The sequence below is a fragment of the Pundamilia nyererei genome, unplaced genomic scaffold (genome assembly GCF_000239375.1).
Source record: "Pundamilia nyererei isolate P.nyererei 1_Seehausen unplaced genomic scaffold, PunNye1.0 scaffold00029, whole genome shotgun sequence".
In the NCBI taxonomy this organism is placed as follows: domain Eukaryota; kingdom Metazoa; phylum Chordata; class Actinopteri; order Cichliformes; family Cichlidae; genus Pundamilia; species Pundamilia nyererei.
In genome coordinates, this window is record NW_005187430.1 from 144,062 (window position 1) to 163,628 (window position 19,567).

At 40.6% G+C, this 19,567-nt stretch overlaps 1 protein-coding gene across 1 annotated transcript in view; it reads left to right on the top strand.

Moving 5' to 3' along the window:
• Positions 1-18,527, top strand: part of strn3 (striatin, calmodulin binding protein 3) — a 30,808-nt gene extending 12,281 nt beyond the window's left edge. Inside the window, exons 2-16 of the mRNA XM_005728562.2 lie at positions 1,998-2,101; positions 5,621-5,694; positions 6,228-6,306; positions 6,445-6,603; positions 7,156-7,294; positions 7,416-7,551; positions 7,784-7,923; positions 8,012-8,190; positions 9,192-9,239; positions 10,082-10,203; positions 10,988-11,155; positions 11,234-11,374; positions 11,466-11,573; positions 11,765-11,851; positions 16,591-18,527. Coding sequence (XP_005728619.1) covers positions 1,998-2,101; positions 5,621-5,694; positions 6,228-6,306; positions 6,445-6,603; positions 7,156-7,294; positions 7,416-7,551; positions 7,784-7,923; positions 8,012-8,190; positions 9,192-9,239; positions 10,082-10,203; positions 10,988-11,155; positions 11,234-11,374; positions 11,466-11,573; positions 11,765-11,851; positions 16,591-16,760 — 1,854 coding nt within the window. The 3' untranslated portion in view covers positions 16,761-18,527. The remainder of the gene's footprint in view (positions 1-1,997; positions 2,102-5,620; positions 5,695-6,227; positions 6,307-6,444; positions 6,604-7,155; positions 7,295-7,415; positions 7,552-7,783; positions 7,924-8,011; positions 8,191-9,191; positions 9,240-10,081; positions 10,204-10,987; positions 11,156-11,233; positions 11,375-11,465; positions 11,574-11,764; positions 11,852-16,590) is intronic.
• Positions 18,528-19,567: the final 1,040 nt, after the last annotated feature.

The following is a 19,567-nucleotide window of genomic DNA, read 5'->3' on the forward strand; positions in this document are numbered from 1 at the left end:
ACACCACGAAACAAACGATAGCGTAAAATGAAACGATAGATGTTTTTATATCGTCATCCGATATATATCGTTATATCGAACAGCCCTAGGCCACCGTATTTTTTATTTTTTTTTAAAACCACGTGGGGTTTTTTTTGTTTTTTTGTTTTTACATTAGTAATTCCTTTTGTGCATAATTTTATATTGTTGTTAATAATAAATCAATCAATCAATCTTTATTTATAAAGCACTTTTCATACAGAGAAAATGTAGCACAAAGTGCTTTACATAGTTAAAAGCAGCCCACCCCACCCTCCAACTCACTCCCCACACTCTCAATACACATATATCCCCCCACCCCCACCCACACACACGCGCACACTTAAAGAGTAAAAATTGGGCTGGACTCGCATGAGCCAAGTGAGGAAACACTATAACAGGGAGCCGTCTGCACCGGGAGCTGGTCGCAGACCGCAGCCTCCAATTAATTAATTAAAGCAACAAAACAACCTGAAGAGCCGGTTAGCAGCCGAAAGAGCCGGTTCTCTGAAAAGAGCCAGAAATCCCATCACTAGTTGACAAGTAGTCCTGAAGAGTGAAAATGGATGATACAAGCAGTCTGTCCTATGCTCTTTAACATACCAAAAGCTGAAGTGAAACTGAGCGTTAAAAACAATGAAAAGTGTCCACCATAACCAGTGTCTGCACTTTTCATACCGTGTTTTATGATCTTTAGGGTTTCTTTTTCCTCATTTCATCCAGTCAGGGTGAACTCTGCTGTCGCTTTTTCCAACATTACAGTTTGGGATTTTCAGAGGACTGCATGGGAACAAGTTTGCCGGGACTGAAAAACCCCTTTTGGTAGTTCCCTACAGGCAAATACATATGTAAATGGAAATAAATGTACTAGCATAAATTAAGCAGAAGGCAGCGACACACTTCTCCTATTTCAGAGTTCACCAGGAACAGAAGAAGCACACTGTGCCGTTCTTGTAACGCTGCGTGCATGCATTCACGGCTTATACCATCTAACACACTCTCACGCACATATTCTGGTATGTCAGAGTGATCTCGGGGGTTGCCGTGGAGCTGTGGCTGTCAGTCATAGAGCTGGCCAATCATAGCGGGGCTGAAATAGTGTGGTTTGTTATGTAATCTTCTTTCTCACATCCCAGTTTACCCCTGACCACTCTCTCCTTCCCACTCTGGCTGTCTCTTTCAATCTGGGGGAGGACCTTTGGTTTTCCTGTTACCAGGCCATGTCAATATGGGCACGCTGGCAGAGAACACTGTGTATAAATGGCTCTTGGGACCTATTAGTGTTGGGTTTCAAGAGCAGCTGCTGGACTGACTGACAGACAGGTGTGGTTAGTGAGACAGGAAGCATTGCTTTCTGACAGGTGAGAGGACTTCACTGGTCAAAAAGAGTCCAGAGTCTAGTAATTCTAATTGATCATCATCTTTCTTTCTTGTCTTTGAGTTTCCACGCAAAACGAAAGAAATATTCTAATATGGTAAATGGTAAATGGCCTGTATTTATATAGCGCTTTACTAGTCCCTAAGGACCCCAAAGCGCTTTACATATCCAGTCATCCACCCATTCACACACACATTCACACACTGGTGATGGCAAGCTACATTGTAACCACAGCCACCCTGGGGCGCACTGACAGAGGCGAGGCTGCCGGACACTGGCGCCACCGGGCCCTCTGACCACCACCAGTAGGCAACAGGTGAAGTGTCTTGCCCAAGGACACAACGACCGAGACTGTCCGAGCCGGGGCTCGAACCGGCAACCTTCCGATTACAAGGCGAACTCCTAACTCTTGAGCCACGATCACCCGATCGTGGGTAAATTTGCAGTACAGTGCGGGTTTATGGAAATTCCATTAAAGAAGAAATTTTTATTACGTACTGACATGTTTCATCCTGTAATTAAAGGTTTTTAAACATTTTAAATGAATAATTATACTGTAAACTGAACTCCTCATTAATGCTTTGTTTGTATGTTTCTCCAGGCGAGGATAGCCTTCTTGCAGGGGGAGAGGAAGGGCCAGGAAAACCTGAAGCATGACCTGGTTAGAAGAATAAAAATGTTAGAATATGCATTAAAGCAGGAAAGGTAAGACACAGAATCTTCATAATATATTAGAGGGTCTCTTTACCTTACAATATAACATGTCTTGAGGTGAATTGTGTTGTTGTTAACTGGTGCTGTGTAAATAAAATTCAGTTGAATTGTTGGTGATCCGTAGGGGTTAAACTGGACTTCACACTGAAGGCTACCAACTATAACTTTAGATCACTGCTGATCTTTAAAAAAAAATCCCGTTAGATCTTTAATTTCCTTATTTTCAGTGCCATGAAAAAATATTTGCTGCCTTTTTTTATTTCTTAGTGGGGGTTTTTTCCTCGTTTGTCAAACTTAAATGTTTCAGAAGATCAAACAAATTGTTATACCAGACAAAGATAATCCAAGTATGTACAATATACAGTTTTGTCACAAAGTTGACCTGTTTGAAAAAGTATTTGCCTCCCTTGTTAAATCGTAAAGTAACAGAGATTAACCGCATTTTTTGGAAATCTGCGTTTGATTTCACTAGCCACATCCAGGCTCCAAGAGGGCAACAACACTCGTGCAGGAGGCTGCTAAAGAACCCAGAACAACTCCAGGTCTTACTTGCCACAGTTAATATCAGTGTCCAGGTTTCAGTAATAAAAAAAGAGACTGAGTAAAAATTGCACCCATAGAAGAGTTCCAAGGAGAAAACCACTGCTGGCCAAAAAGAACACAAAGGCTCGTCTCACATGTGCGAAAAGCATCTTGATGATTCTCAAGACTTTTGGGAAAATACTCTGTGGACTGATGAGACAAAATTTGAACTTTTTTGAAGGTTTGTGTCCTGTTACATCTGCTGTAAAACTCACGCAGCATGTCATAAATCATCAACAGTCAAACATGGTAGTGTGATTGTCTGAGGCTGCTTTACTGCTTCAGAATCATGAAAAGTGCTCTGTACCAGAAAATCCTGGTTTCCAGCCATCAATTCATCCCACTTGGCTTATGCGATGATCCAAAAACACACACGCAAGCCCACCTCTGAATGACTTTATAAAAACAAGAAAACAAACAAACCCATAAATAAAATCAAAGTTTTTGAGCGGACTACTCCGGATTTAAATCTGATTTGCTAAATAAGTCATTCATGCTAGAAAACCCTCCAATGTGACTGAATTTAAACAACTCTGCTAAAAAATAGTGGACCAAAATTCCTCCACAGTGGGAAGGATCCATTGCCAGTTTTTGCTGCTAAGGGTTGCACAACCAATTATTAGGGTTTTTTCTTTTTTAAATATATAATTTTTTGCCTTTTTACTGGCTTTATTGGATAGAAACAGCGAACATCGACAGGAAAGTGGAGGGAAAGAGAGAGGGAAAGACATGCGGCAAAGGGGAACAGGTCGCACTTGAACCTGGGCCGGCCACTTTCAGCCATGCGGCATATGGTCGCCTGCTCATCTTGACTGAGCTAAACTGGCGCCCAACCCGTTGTTAGAGGACTACCGTATTTATGGGACCATAAGGCGCACTGTCGACAAACGGGTCTGTGTTCATACATAAGGCGCACCGCATTATAAAGCGCATTTAACTAAACAAATCAGTCAGAAAAGTCAAACTTTACTCAACTCATTCCGCTTGCTTCCTCCACTTCCATACCATTAATTCATTAATGTTGAATTCTCTGGTAGCTGCTCTATAAACGCTGGAACAACAGTATATGTTATTCCAGTGTTTTTCAAATTTTTGCTATGTAACTTTGCACTGTCCACTTTCTGCTGTAACAAATTTCCCACGTGTGAGACTAATAAAGGTTATCTTATCTTACATTAATGACTAACCTCATATTGTGGCTGAACTATCTCAGTTGTTCTCTCCTACTGAAGTTTGGTCCGTTTACAGCAATTTTCCAGGCGATTGCATTTGTCAAAAAAAGTGGAAAAAGGTTAGCGTTCATTCTCCAGGTTCAGTTTTATGCTTTGGTATGCTAACATAGCGGTGTCGCTAGCGATCACTAGCACAGCATTATATACCATCTAGCCCAACTTCAGTAATCCTACAAACATCACTATTGTGTAGCTTTCTCTCTACATTCATGTTGGAAGTGATAGCAGAGCTGTACGTTTTATTTTTTTCCAGAAATCTCTCAGTCAGAACATGATATACCATGTTAAGGTAACTAGCAAAACCAGCGAGCTAACTATCTACTAACTTCCTGCTAACTTCTAACTCCGTTTAATTTAATAAATTCTGTTTTCATGGATGCCTGGATGTTTAACTTAATTGATACACCTGGTAAAGCAGCAACACTGATCATTTTATTAAAGATGAAAGAATTTACACAGTGTTTGTTTGGGACCTGACATGGACGGAGTTTTGGACCCAGATTACTATGAGCCGCAAGGCTCCTGACTACGGTAGCCATAACGCTCAGACAATTCATCAAGCGGTGCAGCTTCGTAGCTTAGCAAAGTCCTACTAAAACATTTTTTGACAGATTTTTGAGCGCTGTGTACCACATAAAATCAGCTCGAGGTCAGTGTAGCAATGGGAATTGCATTTACCTGTGTGTTCCGCCCGGAGTCTTGAGAGTGTAACACCGGAAGGTGAGAAGCAGAGACTCCGGGTGGAACACACAGGTAAATGCAATTCCCATTGCTACAGTCAGTAAACACAGCCAGAATTCATAGATAAGGCGCACCAGATTATAAGACGCACTGCCGATTTTTGAGAAAATTAAAGGATGTTAAGTGCGCCTTATAGTGCGGAAAATACGGTATTCATTTTTCCACATAGGGCCCGGTAGGTTTGGATAACTTTTTCAGTAAAATCATCATCTAAAACGGTGTTTTGTTTTTTGTACGAGGGCTGTCTAATATCAAAATTTGTTCAACAATCTGAAACTTGTGACAAACATGCAAAAAAAACCAACAAAGAAGTCAAGAAAGGAGCAAATACTTTTATTTCACTGTGCCGAGTCTTTCACTTCAGTTTGCAGAAGGCTAATTCATTCACAGTCATTGGCATGCTTGGATAGCTTGTCAGGGTTATGTTGTGATGGATTAGAAGTTTGTCTTTGGGTGTGTCGTCTCAGTGTCTGCCACTTGCTTATTTTCCAAGCAGCACAGGTACTCTGAAATATAGAGCACAGAAGTTAATATACCAAATAACCTGGACTAGTGTATTAAAGGGATATGTTTAATTTGTTTGAATACAAAGTTAATTAGCTTTCTATAGTTCTGCTTCAGACTGCTGTTAAATTACTGCTTCGTTCTGTGATTCTTGGGTTGCTTTTGTGCACTAGTGATGTAATAGATTATTTGTATACTTCAGATTCTTTCTGTTTCACTGATAAAGAATCTGCCAAAGCCTTCTTTTAGTTTAATCTGTTTAAGCCATTTACATTTTCACTTTTGCTATGGTGGAAATCTGTTTCCCTTCTCTTAGACCACACACTTTGAGCTTTTTTCACTGTTTTGGGGGTGACAGAAAATATGCATTAAAAATATGTTATGTTAATTTTAATTTTTAACCATGTCAATTGATTGGTTGATGATTAGTTTCTCTTTTTTCCATTTTCAGAGCAAAATACCACAAGTTAAAATATGGAACAGAGCTAAACCAAGGAGAAATGAAGATGCCAAGTTTTGAATCAGGTATGATGTCATACTCCCCTCCACTAATCTCTCATTGTACACATGCTTTATATTCAGTGTGGCCTTTTATAGACTGCATATAAAAGATGTAGGTTCTTAGCCCCTGGGCAGCATGGTGGTGCAACGATTAGCACTGTCGCCTCACAGCAAGAAACTCCTGCGTTCAAATCAGTCACCTGGCCAGGGTCTTTGTGTTTGGAGTTTTCATGCTGTATCTGCATGGGTTCTCGCTGGGTACTCGGGCTTCTTCCCACAGTTTAAAGACATGCAGTTAGTGGGGTTTTGTAATAAACCGGAAACACATGAGCATTAAACACTGTGATGTAAATCCCTCATCATACGCAGTTCTTTAAAATGTTAATTGTTAATTGGAATTGGATAAGCATAAGAAGATGGATTGATTGATGGACTCCTGACCTTTCTTCTTAGACTTGAAGTAACTCACAGCTTTAAATACAACTGATGAAAGCCATCTCTGTTTTGTGTCCAGCAGGCAGTGCTGTATAAATCACTGTTTCTGTTTTTGTCCTTAGACACCAAAGATTCAGAGGTCTCTGCTGTTCATGCCAACAGTCAGCTCACCTGGAAACAAGGAAGACAGCTGCTCAGACAGTAAGAACATTTGAGCACTTGTATTTGCAGTGGAAGCAAAATGCTGAAATATTTTTTTGAATTAATTTGTTAACGAAAATCAGTATTTGACCAAATGATGTGTAGTTTACAGTGTGCACGTGTTTGTTTGGCGGTCAGGTACCTACAGGAAGTCGGATACACAGACACCATCCTGGACGTTCGTACTCAGAGGGTTCGCTCTCTGCTTGGCCTGTCGGGCTCAGAGCAGAATGGATCTGTGGAGAACAAGAACCTGCAGCACCTGATCAATGGGACCGAGCGCCGCAAGGACAAAAGGTACAGACACACGCACAGCTGTTCACATGCAGTACTAGCCAGTACTTTACTGATTTCAGCTTTTGTGAAAACCGCTCCAGTAACAAAAAACATAAAACAGCAAAACAAACACAAATTGTTAGTTCCTTTGTAACAAACTGCTTACTTGCCTATCTATAATAAGTTAATTCAGCATCAAGCTTCATTTCTTTGCTCTCAAGGCTTGATTTTGTTTCATGCCCCACTGTAAAACATGGATTCTCACTGTCCACTGTTGTGTTTACCATCTCAACATGAGCAGCACCACATCCCCTTCCTCTCATGCTGGTCAGTGGGTCAGTGTTTATATTATTCTAGCTATATCTGAATCTAACATTTGCCTTAAGTTATTATAACCATGACCTAGCCTTTGCCTAAGATAGTGGGCCCGAACCCAAACCTAACCTAATATCGCTTTCACATGAAAAGGAGCCAAGTCTCCCCAGTGTGACATCTCCCACCACACTGACAGTGCAAGCACAAACACAACCCAGCAGACAACTTAAGTGTAACAACATTGGTGTTTATATCCAGGAGTCCAGGTGATGTTCTGGAGACTTTTAACTTTCTGGAAAACACAGAAGACAGCGATGAAGACGATGATGAGGAGGGGGACCTGATGGATGACATCACCACTGACAAACATCACAGAGCCAAGAAACATAAGACCAAGGTAAACAGAGAGCAGGCAGCCCCTTTTAAAGGAAGAGGTGTCCTTCAACACCTCTTCCTTAATTCTTAACTTGTGTTTTGTTTTTTGTTTTTTTTCTCTCTTTCCTCTCCTGCTATTTCAGGTGGGAAACGAGGGCTTAGCGTCAGAGGATGATGCCGACACAGAGGAGGCTCTAAAGGAGTTTGACTTCTTGGTGACGGCTGAGGATGGAGAAGGGGCGGGTGAGGCTCGGAGCTCCGGAGACGGGACAGAATGGGGTAAGAGATGTACATGAATCCCACTGATTGTAAATATATGAAGGCTGTGTCCTTTGCTCTGTCTGTTGAATGATATTCACTTTAAATAAACAAATGCAAATTGTAAATTATTCATGATTATTTTATCCAATTAATGAATTGTGTGGCTGTAAAATCATTATGACAACAGCTAATGAATATAATCTTGTAATAGAGAGGTACAGTGTGTTTATTAAAGCCTCTCACTCTTCAGCGGAGCCTCTACCATTTCCTACTGGCGGGGGGAAGTCCTTCTTACTTGGGGGGTCAGATGATGTGTTGGAGAGCGTGCTGGGACTGGGTGACCTTGCCGACCTCACAGTCACCAACGATGAAACAGACTATGGCTATGATGTAAGGGGAAAAAAAAAACCTAAGCTGCAGTTTAAAACTCAAACATTCTTTAGAAATTGCCCTAACATTGACATCTTCTTTTCCTCAGCTGCCGTCCAGTAAGGAGTCTTCGTTCAGGAAGACATGGAACCCCAAGTACACGCTAAGGAGCCACTTCGATGGTGTCCGAGCACTGGACTTTCACCCCGTTGAGCCCTGCCTGGTCACCGTGTCCGAGGATCACACCCTTAAACTGTGGAACCTCACCAAGACTGTCCCTGCCAAAAAGTAGAGTAACACCAGATGTACACATAAACCTCCAAGCAGAACTACCAGAATAATCAAAAGACTCTGGCATAAATTACACCAAAATATATAGTCTGAGGAGCTTGGAAAGAAAAGCTTCTTCAGTTCTGAACTGAAGAAGCTTCTCGGATGAGAGGTGAAACGTTTTCAAAGAAACCTAAAGAAGTCCAGACTCTTTTCTTTTCAAGCTCCTTAGACTACAATGACCTGGATGACTTTGTTTATGTAAAATAAGACATTGCCTTTACTTAAATAGCCAGCCCCTGAACACCTTAGTCTTTGCTGCTGTGATCCCAATGGGACCTTCTCTAGTTACAGCATGATTATGCTTGTTTCTCTTAGCTGAACAGTTCTTGCCATGACTGGGATTACTGCAATAGTTAAATAAGGCTGTTTGCTCTATACCAGCATTACATTAACACAACCTAAGTGATGGTCTTGTATTGAAGAAAGAATTTCCAGTGATTAACTTGTTGCAACGGTTGCTTCTGGAAACCATTTGCAGTGAAGACCTCAGAGCTGGTTGAAATACTGGCAACATTGCAAAGCTGTGATCAAAGCAAAAATCATTTTCTAAAGGGTATCCTAAATTTAAAAAAAAGAAAGAAGAAAAAGTTCAGTCGGTTGAGAAAAGAACGCTCAGCATGGACAGTATTTCCTCATCACATAGAAAAGCTTTTATTCACTCTGCTTCAGAGGAAAATCCTCTCCTTACAAACCTGGCAGATCCTTTCAGTATTAGCATCTCATTTTCTCCTCATCACTGCGTTTCCATGGCACTATTCTGATCAAACTCACACCACAAGCTTCTGATGTGTCAGTGTCTTACAAATAATCCCTTTAAATAATACCCCTCAGGACTTACTGTCGTACAGTGAAAAACAGTCACTGCTGCCTGTAACAGAGTTGAAGAAGAGTCTGTTTGATGATGAAGTAACAATCTGCTTGTTTATGTCACTGTTGTTGTTGTTTGTTTTTTCCAGAAGTGCCTCTTTCGATGTGGAACCGATCTACACATTCAGAGCCCATGTGTATGTATCCAAACACACACAGTGTGTCTAAGGCTCTATTTGACTTGATGGTTGAGGTTCCATGGTGTTTTTAACTTTTTCAAGTTACATCAGATTTCTTCACGTTTTAAGTGACACAAGTAATATTAAAAAGAAGTGAGTAGTTTGTTTGTTTTTTTTGTTTTTTTTAAAAAGGTAATTTCAGACCTGTGGTGAACTGCTGTCCGCAGGAAGACAGAAATTACGCTTTTTAGTGGCAGCAGCTATGAATAAATGAGCATTACTAGTGATTAAGACTGACAGGCACCCTGTAGCTACAGCATGAGAATAATCTCAGCAGCAGGAAATATGTCTGAGAAAATGTAAGTCAAACACCAGGAAAAAATTGTTATAAAGTAACAGAAAAGTGTTTAAAAAAATCTGGAAAATTTAATGGACCAAATTGCCAGATAATAGTAGAATTAAAAATAACTAAAATGCAAATAAAACACTAAATCAAAATAAAAACTGTATTAAAATATGTCTGAAAAGTTGTTTTGTTTTTTTTAATATTTAAAAAAAAAAGAATTTGATTAAAATATCAGAAAATGTCTTTAACAAACTAAAAACTATCAATATCATGTTTGGACAAACTAGATTTATAGAACATTTTTGGTATATTATAGTTATAAAGGTCTTTTCACTGCTCATGTCTAAACTTGCTAGATGTTGATCTCACTCACACTCTTTGTGAGTGTAAGTGAGAGATCTCAGTAACCAGCAGGATTAAATGACTGTCGAGGTTACGTGTTTGCACTTGACATCATCCGTAAATATATGTATTTTATCAAACCTCTGGTGATGATGCTCTTTTCTGTCTTCAGTGGACCAGTGTTGTCATTGGCGATGACCTCCAGTGGTGAACAGTGTTTTAGTGGTGGTCTTGACGCAACCATCCAGTGGTGGAACATCCCCAGCTCAAATGTTGATCCCTACGACACTTATGGTACACACTATTTCACTAAGTGAAAGGGAAAAGGTTTAAGTAGTAGTGAGCCCTGCTATAGTTTCGAGTGGCGCTAACAAAAAGAGGAGAGGCCAAGCTGAAGATGGCAGAGACGGCTCAGGTTGGGCAGATATGAAAAGTTAGAGCGACAAGGCTGAGATGTTTGGGCATGCACAGAGGAGAGGCAGCGGATATATTGGACAAAAGATGTTGAAAATGAAGCTGCTAGGCAGGAGGAAATGGGACCACAGAGAAGATTCATGCTGAGTGTGGACATGCAGAGGGCTGGTGTAGCAGAAGGGTACACTAATAATGGGGAGATGATCCACTGTGGCGACTTGTTATGGTAACAGCCAAAAGAAAAACAAGTAAACCGGTTGTCTCCTTTCATAATGATCTCCTTGTTTTTTCAAAAATATAGATTTCTTAGATCACCTCACATGGCTCTGCTATCCCCCAAAAATTTCTTTTTCTTTTTTTGTTTTATTCTTGGAATCACGGTTCCCAAGTTTGAATGTTTTTCTTTTAGGTCTGCTCCTATTAAGGCTGCTTTCCTCATGTCTTTACTTTCTGAACAAAATGCTGGATTTTAAAAAGATGTCTTTACTTGGGGAAAAATACAATTTTTCGGGAACATTTTATTTCACAAAACCTTACAAAGACACCAAAAATGTCTTTCCTTTGTTAAAGTTTTCTCTTTCAATTGGGAATATTTGTCAGTTAGATGAATGTACAGTTATAAAAACAGAAGGCCCCTCTCATTTCTTATCTCTCTTCCAATCAGATCCAAGCGTCCTGGCAGGTTCCTGGTTAGGACACACGGACGCTGTGTGGGGATTGGCATACAGCGGTATCAAAAACCGCCTCCTGTCCTGCTCGGCCGACGGAACAGTGAAGCTGTGGAACCCAACAGAGAAAAACCCCTGCATTAGCACTTTCAATACAAACCATGGTAAGAAGAAGAAAAAGGGTGCGCTTCTTTGCAGGAGGGAGTTTGAACTGACTTGCTGATGTTTACATCTGTCAACAGAGCATGGGATCCCCACATCAGTGGACTTCAATGGTTGTGACCCTGCTCACATGGTGGCATCCTTTAATAGCGGAGACGTGGTTGTGTATGACCTGGAAACTTCCCAGCAAGCACTTTTGCTCAAAGGACAGGGAGATGGCAGTAAGAGCACAAACAACCATGAACAGATATGAGGTGTGTGATGGGTTTTTGAGGACAGTAAATAGTGTTATCCCTTTCTCTCCTTCCTCAGCTCTGTCGGGGTCAAATCATATAAATAAGGTGGTGAGTCATCCCACGCTTCCAGTAACCATCACTGCTCATGAAGATCGACACATCAAATTCTTTGATAACAAGTCAGGTCAGTCTGCAGCTACTCCCCAGCTGTGTCCATCACTCCAAAGATGGTGAGCCTGATTGGTGAGATCAGGTTTCACAGCTCCCACTTCACAGACACTGTGTACAGAGTGACTCAGAATTATTTTGACTTGAGAAAAACGAGTCCTTCAGGCTTCTGGAAGTGCTTAGGTGTGCCTTGTGTCCTCTATGCAGGTAAAGTGATTCATGCCATGGTGGCTCATCTGGATGCAGTGACCAGCCTGGCCGTGGATCCCAACGGCATCTACCTGATGTCTGGCAGTAAGTCTCATAAAAGTCTTCCTGGAGCTCAGAATAAAGCATTGAATTTAATTTAGCTTTTTTAAAATTAAATTCTGAAAGTTATTACAGTTCTTCATGTGTGCTGTAGATGGTGACTAGTGAAGATTGAAAGGTTATCTATTAGGGCTGAGTATCGTCACTGATTTCTAGAATCGATTCAATTCCGATTCACAAGGTCCCGAATCGATTTGATCCGATTCTATTCGATTTGAATCAGGGAAATTTTGCCTCAAACAGTCATAAATATTATAATTCTGATCACGTGTCAGTACATATCCATATTTTTCTATCTATAAAAAGAAAGCTGACACTTGCGAAACTTTATCAAAGGTGTAAGCATCACAGCAGATGCCTTTGTGTCAAAGAAACAGCATAAAACACAGAAAAACATGAAAGCGATTTTCCTGGCCTGGGATTTTATAGCAGATGACCTTAAAAATATTCTGCAGTAGGTCAAAGACGAAAGAAAACCATTAATCAACATATGAACATTACATGATGCTGCTGAAGTGAAGCAGAGCAAAGTTAGAGGTTTTATTACAGACACAGCTAAGGGTTTTGCAATTTTGCATAATTTTAAAAAGTTTTAATTTGCTCAGTAGCATACTGAACAGCAGAAATTAGGTTTTCTTTTCCGAAGTAAGTAAAAGGAAAAAAGAAACAGCGGCCGACAGCGCTGTAAACAACGGCAGTGGGTGATAAGCAAGCGAATAATGCAGAAAACAGATTTTTAGATGGGAAACTATTCCTGAGAGAGGGAGAGAGCTGTGCAGGAAGTGTGATTTTTATCTTGGTGGAAGCAAAACAGTAAGTAGGAGGGAATTCATGACGATGTTTATGTGAAGCGTAGTTTGGATCTTTTTGCTGCGGGTTCAGTCAGAGATTAAACCTGCAGCTTCAGAATCTAGCGCAAAAAGGACGTAAACACAAAGCGCGAAACACCAGAATCGGTGAGCTGTCGGCTTTCAGCCCCGACCGTGTTCGTGCCGTCGGGTGAGAAAGGCGACATCTCACTGATTCTGATGCGTCGGCGGGTCCGCTCTTTGCGTTTACGTCTTTGTGCAGAACCCGTGCTCCTGCTCTCATTTACTGTTTTAGCTGTTTGGTGGTTGTTGAAATTTTGTGAGGTTTAACCTGAGATTCTGGCATTTTGGGCAAAATAAATTTATATTTAAAAATCGATTAGGGATTTTAATGAACCGATATCACGTTATCCAAGCTAGAATCGATTTTAATCGATAAATCGATAATCAAAACCCATCCTATTATCTATGTAAGTTAGTTCAACTTTGCTTTGTACCATTACATGACTGAGTGTTCTCTTTAGTCTATTTACACACAGCACATCGCATTGATTATCATGTGTGCTCAACTAGGACACTTGCCTCACAACGGCTTTGTTCACAGCTTTAAGTCAAATGACCTGCAGTGCTATATGTTAGACCCCGTCTGCGTATATACCCCTGTCACCACAGTTATTCCTCAATCCTTATGCTCCTCACCTCACCACGAACACTTCATTTGGCAAGCTGGCTTTTCCATGTGAGGAGATTTTTGACTAAGACCCAAGGGCATGCATTTTGTCATGAGCTCTTTCACTCTGGTCACGTTAGTGGAGAAAGTCCTGGGAGGTGCTGCTCTTACACGGCACAATCCTCTTCTCAGAGTCCTTTGACCCTGTTTTAGAGTCGTCAGACCAGTATGCTGCCAGTCCTGCTGCGCTGGCTAGCCAAAACAAAACACCTGTTTCCTCTGTTTCACCATATAACTAAGAAGCTCTCCTCTGACAGCTGAGAAGCCATTTATGTTTTGTGAGGTTTTCTGATGACGGTAAAAAAAAAACTTCTTTTTTTTTTTCTTCTTCTCAGGACTAACCACTGCATGTATCAATCCGAAATCTACTCATTTCACTGTGTCTGGCTATAGACAGGATCTGGAAAAAGCTGATTTAGTTAACCACCACCTATAGATCCATTACTGACAGTTTGTTTGGCCCTGTCTCACAATCTAAACACAGGTGCCCCCACAGCTCTTCCATCCAAGATTTTCCACATTTCATTTAGACACATTAATCAGGCTTAGTGACAGAGCTCATGGTGCAGGCATTGCCCATCTATGTTTGGATCACTGGTTCCCCAGACAACCCACTGGTGCCTCTCCATATTGAGGTCAGATGTCTTTGGCCCAAGTTCTGTTCAGGTTGTCAGCCCCAAAAGGTGATGCACTTTCCTATCACAGTCTGATAGGCACACCCCCACAAAAACACTTTTGGTGTCTCAGGTTGTAACATTCAGTTTGACATCAGCCGTTCACACTGATTTCCATCCACTGTTTCACTCTGTGTACTTTGACCAAATGTATTAACGAACTGTCAGCTCAATGTGAGGAGTGGTCACATCTTAGCCTATTTGGACAATTGGGGTTTGATAGCAGGATCCAAAGAGCAGGCTGTGATGCAGGTTTCACTGGTCCTGTCACACATTCAAGTACTCAGTTTCTCTGACCTTTCAAAAAATGCCTGCTAACCACAAGTCAGCAGGTCTCTTGTCTTGGGCTGGAAATATGCTCAGTTTCCAGCTGTGGATGTTTGTCAGGGCACAGAATAGCTGCACTCAGTTTCACTTGGGGCACAGACTGCATTTCCACATAATATTGCAATTTATTGTCATGGTGATGGCATGATGGTTGTAGAGCCTGACTGATGTAGTATTTTCAGACCAATATTTGGTGATTTTTTTAAAAATAGGCAATATATATTGGCCAATAAAGCTTTATCTTCTAGACACACAAAATATAAATGGATTTCCCTAAAAATTGTTAGGTGTAATCATTTGAGTCCTTACCAAGATTGTATGAAAATGAAATTTAAAAATAGTTTTGTTTTATTGACACGAGAAGTCTTGGATTACTTGCTCTGCCCAACTGCAACGTCCCTGTTGGGAAACGGCAACCAGCTGATCCGAGCATACTGCAGTCTGGTGGACAAACTATCCAATGGCAACCCTCTTAACATGGTTGAACGATCTTTTTTTTTTTTGTCTCTCCTTCCTTATTTATTTTTCAGTTATCAGCAGAACAATTAAAATTATTTGGCAATACTAAGAAATCGCCTTACCAATATATTGGCGTGTTCAACAATATTTAATCAAGGTTTTAAGGATGACAGCATGTCAGTGGTGAATTCAGTTTCTGCCTAGCTGCTCCTTGCATGTTAGCTTTTTATCCTTTGAGAGAGCCCGGCTACAGTGCATGTAAACATTTATACCATTATTATTACAGACAGTGTGTGGCATAACACTAAACATTGGTTCAGTTCATTGTGGGTTGTTGACATTTCTTTATGGGCTTAATTTATTCTTTTAGAATCTTTTTCACTTTAGAACGCTGGACTTTAAACTGTTTAGAAGTCTCCTTATAACCCTTCCCAAACTGAAGGGCAGAAAGAATTTCTTCTCCAATATCATCTTTTTAAAAGCTTCAAACTGCCAAGAACTTCTCCTGTTGCACAGGTTCTCATACTCACTGATAATTACTTAAGTTCATCTGAGTAGCAGAATCTGGTTGCTACTTACTCTCTTGATTCCTAATGGCGTAGTAGGTTTGGAAGCACTAAGGTTCACATAGTTTTTCTCACTCTCTTAATTTTTTGATACTTAAAATGTTAGAAATGAGAGATGATATGCTTTGTGCTTATATGGCTATGTATGCATTGTAGCTTGTTCCTGTCCTTTGCTAGACCAGTGTTTCCCAACCACTGTGTGCCGTGAAAGATTATCTGGTTCCACCTGATTAGTACTCTAAATGACTGGCGTGAGTAACGGGCAGAACAATTACATTCTATTGTAATCTCATGTAAACGCTACAAGAGATGAACAAAATCAACTTTTGGAGAATTACATTCTCTTCCACTAGAGGGCAGTAAAACTACCTACTCTAATTAAATAGAATGCCAACTGCCAGTAAAACAGAAGACGAAGAAGAAATGACATAACAGTCATGCTGTGAATGAGACAATGCAGTGCGTAATAGCAATAGATAAATATTTGAAAAGAACAAGTAGTCAATCTGACCTGGGTCCTGGAGAAAATTCTGACCCAGATGAAGGCCCTAACATGAGTAGTGGTCAGAAAGCAAAAAAGGTACACTGGGGACAAACCAAACCAATTCCACTCTGCCTGATGCACGGGGGAAAATTATCAATGTGCTTTTTGTGACATTTTTGGTTTGATGGTGTGCTGTGTGATTTTTTTCTAATGTGAAATATGTGCCGTGGCTCCAAAGGGTTGGGAGACACTGTGCAGACAAATCTGGCAGTAGTTAATTTGAAACATTACAGAGCAAGCTAATTTTACAGCTATTTAAGCACAGAGAGCTAGAGATTAATTAGCTGACCTCTTTCACTCACTTTCTATGTACATAAGATAGTTTGCAGTTAGTCCAGGTAGCAGCTAAGATAGATTAGGCTCAGTGCAGGGTCAGTTTTGATCACAGGAACTAAGCACATGTGCCTTCGTAAGTCTCCTGCTTCTGCTCATGTTATGGCAGTTAAGGCAACTGTATGACAAAACTGTCAGTGCATTCAAGATTTTAATATAACATTAATCGTTTGTTTCTATCACTTCTCAAGTCAAAAGAAACGGAAATGAGTTTGGTTTGTGCAATTAAATTACTTTGTAACAACATTGACATAATGGCTTACATTTTTTTCTTCTCCTCAGGTCACGACTGCTCTCTGCGTCTGTGGAACCTAGACAGTAAAACGTGTGTTCAAGAGATCACAGCTCATCGTAAGAAGAGCGAGGAGGCCATCTACGACGTGGCCTTCCACCCCTCCAAGGCCTACATTGCCTCCGCTGGAGCCGACGCCCTTGCCAGAGTCTACGTATAGACGAGGAAGAGAAGATTTAAACAACAGAAAAAAGAAAACAAAAAAGAGGAGATGACCTCGAGGTGAGGGATACAGAGACAGACAAAGAGAGAGAGGGGCTAGTCTGTACACAAACAGGATTCAGGTCTGTTCAGGTCTCTGAACACAGAATATATATTAATATGAAAGACTGGAGAATCTCCAACGGACAACTGAACAAACACACACAGGTTTCTTACACAAATTTTTAAGTTAAGAGGTGAAGTGGTGTGATCTCCCTACAGCTAAGAGACAGCAGAAACGTGTTTAATGATCAACTTGGAGCAGCTTGCCTGAAACCCATCTGGCCCCTCACAAATCCCTGAGGTAGCTTTGACACTACATGCCTGTCTCTATTCACTAACACTACTGTGACTCCTGATCCCAGACAGAAGAGCTGGAGCTGAGGGCAGACGTAAAGGAAAAATCCCCCCAAAATTAGACCTGGTCAGAGCTGGCCAAGGAAAGCAGCCTGACATCTAGATGAGTTAACCCATCGCTCTTTTATTTCTTACTGTTGTCATTTAGCATCGTAATACGGCGGTCAAATGTAGCACATTAAACTGTGGAATCGTAGCACTACAGTCTACATGTTGTGGGGACATTTTTGCACCTTTCCCCTGTTTCTCTTTCTGTCCCACTGGACTCAATGCTGAGTCAATGCTAAATGTTCAGGCATGTCTGAGTGGAGACAGTTACAACTTGAAAAATGGCCCTCGTGAGAAGTTGCCTGGAATCTGTATTGAATTCACCCCCATTTGGCTAATTTTTCTCCAATAACTCTAAAGAACTCTACTTTCAAGGCAGTTCAGAGCAGGCTTGCAGTCCCGAACAGTTATAATTGGCTGCCAGTGTTTTCTCTATGTTTGTTATACATTATAAAAGCTCTATTACTCCCCAGGTGTTGAAGCTTCAGTGGCATATGAAACCAAATCTAAGCACAACTGTAGTGCATTAAGCAGTCTGCTCTCCCAGTCTGACACTTCACATGAGGTGATACAGCTAGAAATGTCCAAGAGTGGAGCATTCTAATGAGTCTCCAAAGTCTGCACTTTCTCCTACTGTAATCCATTTAGTAGAGCTAACCACTAGTTGAACTAGCAAAAATATAGAGTAGCAAAGAATTCGAGTTGAGTACAGTTTTGTACTGGCTCTCGCCTGCCTCAGGAGAGAGCATATGTAAAACATCCTCTCATTACACTGATCTCCTGTCCAGACAAAACAGTCTGAAGAAACAACAACATGTCCCTGATTGGCTGGATTCATGTGAAAGAAAACTGAAAAGCAACAAGCAAACATCTGACCCAGGTTTCTGAATGCGGCCAGCTACCTGCACAGAAACAAAAAATTGAACTATGTCATAGACTATCATCAATCTTTAAATGCCGAAACACTGAAAAGTAGCAGCTATTTAAGTTGATTTTAGACGTTTGGCCTGTTCAAAATGATTTCCAAGTTGCAAAAATACCTAGTAATCAAGTGTTTTGTGTGTAGTCTAATTCATATGTGCATGAGTTTAAAGTGCATTTTAATTAGCTGCTCAAAAAACATTTGCCGATTTATAATCATACAACATCTAAGCTGTTCCACTGGTGGACATTATTCGAGATGCCCGTGTCCCAACACAGGAAGCTGTAAGCTGTTCTATGTATCATCCATAGTATGATCAGAATAGGGGTACTTGTGTCCATGGAAACACTCCTCCTGTCACAACAATTTCAGCATCTGTTTAGTGACAGTGAAATCATATTAGCCACATTACACCCTGCTTTAAGACTGCCTGAGGAACTGTACTAAAGAGAAAGCCCGGAGGTTAATCAGATGTTGGAGTCACATCTGAGGGGGATTTTTCCTTTAAACCTTCAGAAACGTCAACCTGAGAACAGAACATGTGATGTTTGAACTTGTTTTTTTCTCTCTTTCACTTTTTAATAATTAAATCTGAACTAAAGCTTCTGCAAAGCAAGTTTTACAGTTTGTAAATGGGGAAAAATTAAGAAGAAATATGTTTTGAGCAAACAGAATGGATTTAATATCAGATTTTGTTTTTGCCTCTGAGAATGTTTTGGTGAGAATGAAAGTTTGGTTAATACTCACCGACCTCAGCCTCCTGCTGGGCCTATCAGAGCCCCACGTTTAACAGTGTAACAAGCGGAGGATTCAGCATTACTGTAGTTACATATTTTTGTTTGTGTAAAACAAATCTAGTTTTTATAGTCCTTTTTAATTCTTTTTAAAAATCCACAATATAGTTACTGCCACAATGGATGACCCATCAACCAAAAACCTCACCTCAGTCTGATATGTCAGGACGTCTGGCTTCAGTTTTGGGCCCTGATCTCAGATCATGTAAACACAGGAACTGCTGCTGCTGAGTGTTGAGACAGCTGAGGAGAGGGTCAGCTGTATCTGTTAGTGTCTGTCCTGATGTTAAATATCAACCTTTAATATACATTTGTCCATTCGAGCTAATGTCTAACATGGCACACATTCCAGTGTGAAACAGCAGCTTATCACAGTGATAAGGTGTTTGCTCCAGAGGGTAGAGCATGCAAGTCCAATATCATCAACTGAAAGACTCCAAGCACAAGATACATTTTAATTACTCCACAGTGAAACCCTTGCGTCTTTTACACAACAGCCTTGGCATGTTAACTATTAGCTTTGTCTTATGCTAGAATTAGTTTTAAAAAGTTACATTTTTAAAAGACTTATTTGGCATAAGAAAGTTACATTTATATGCCGACTTAATGCTGGTGTAAGACAGAACTAATTATGTCCTGTAAAGA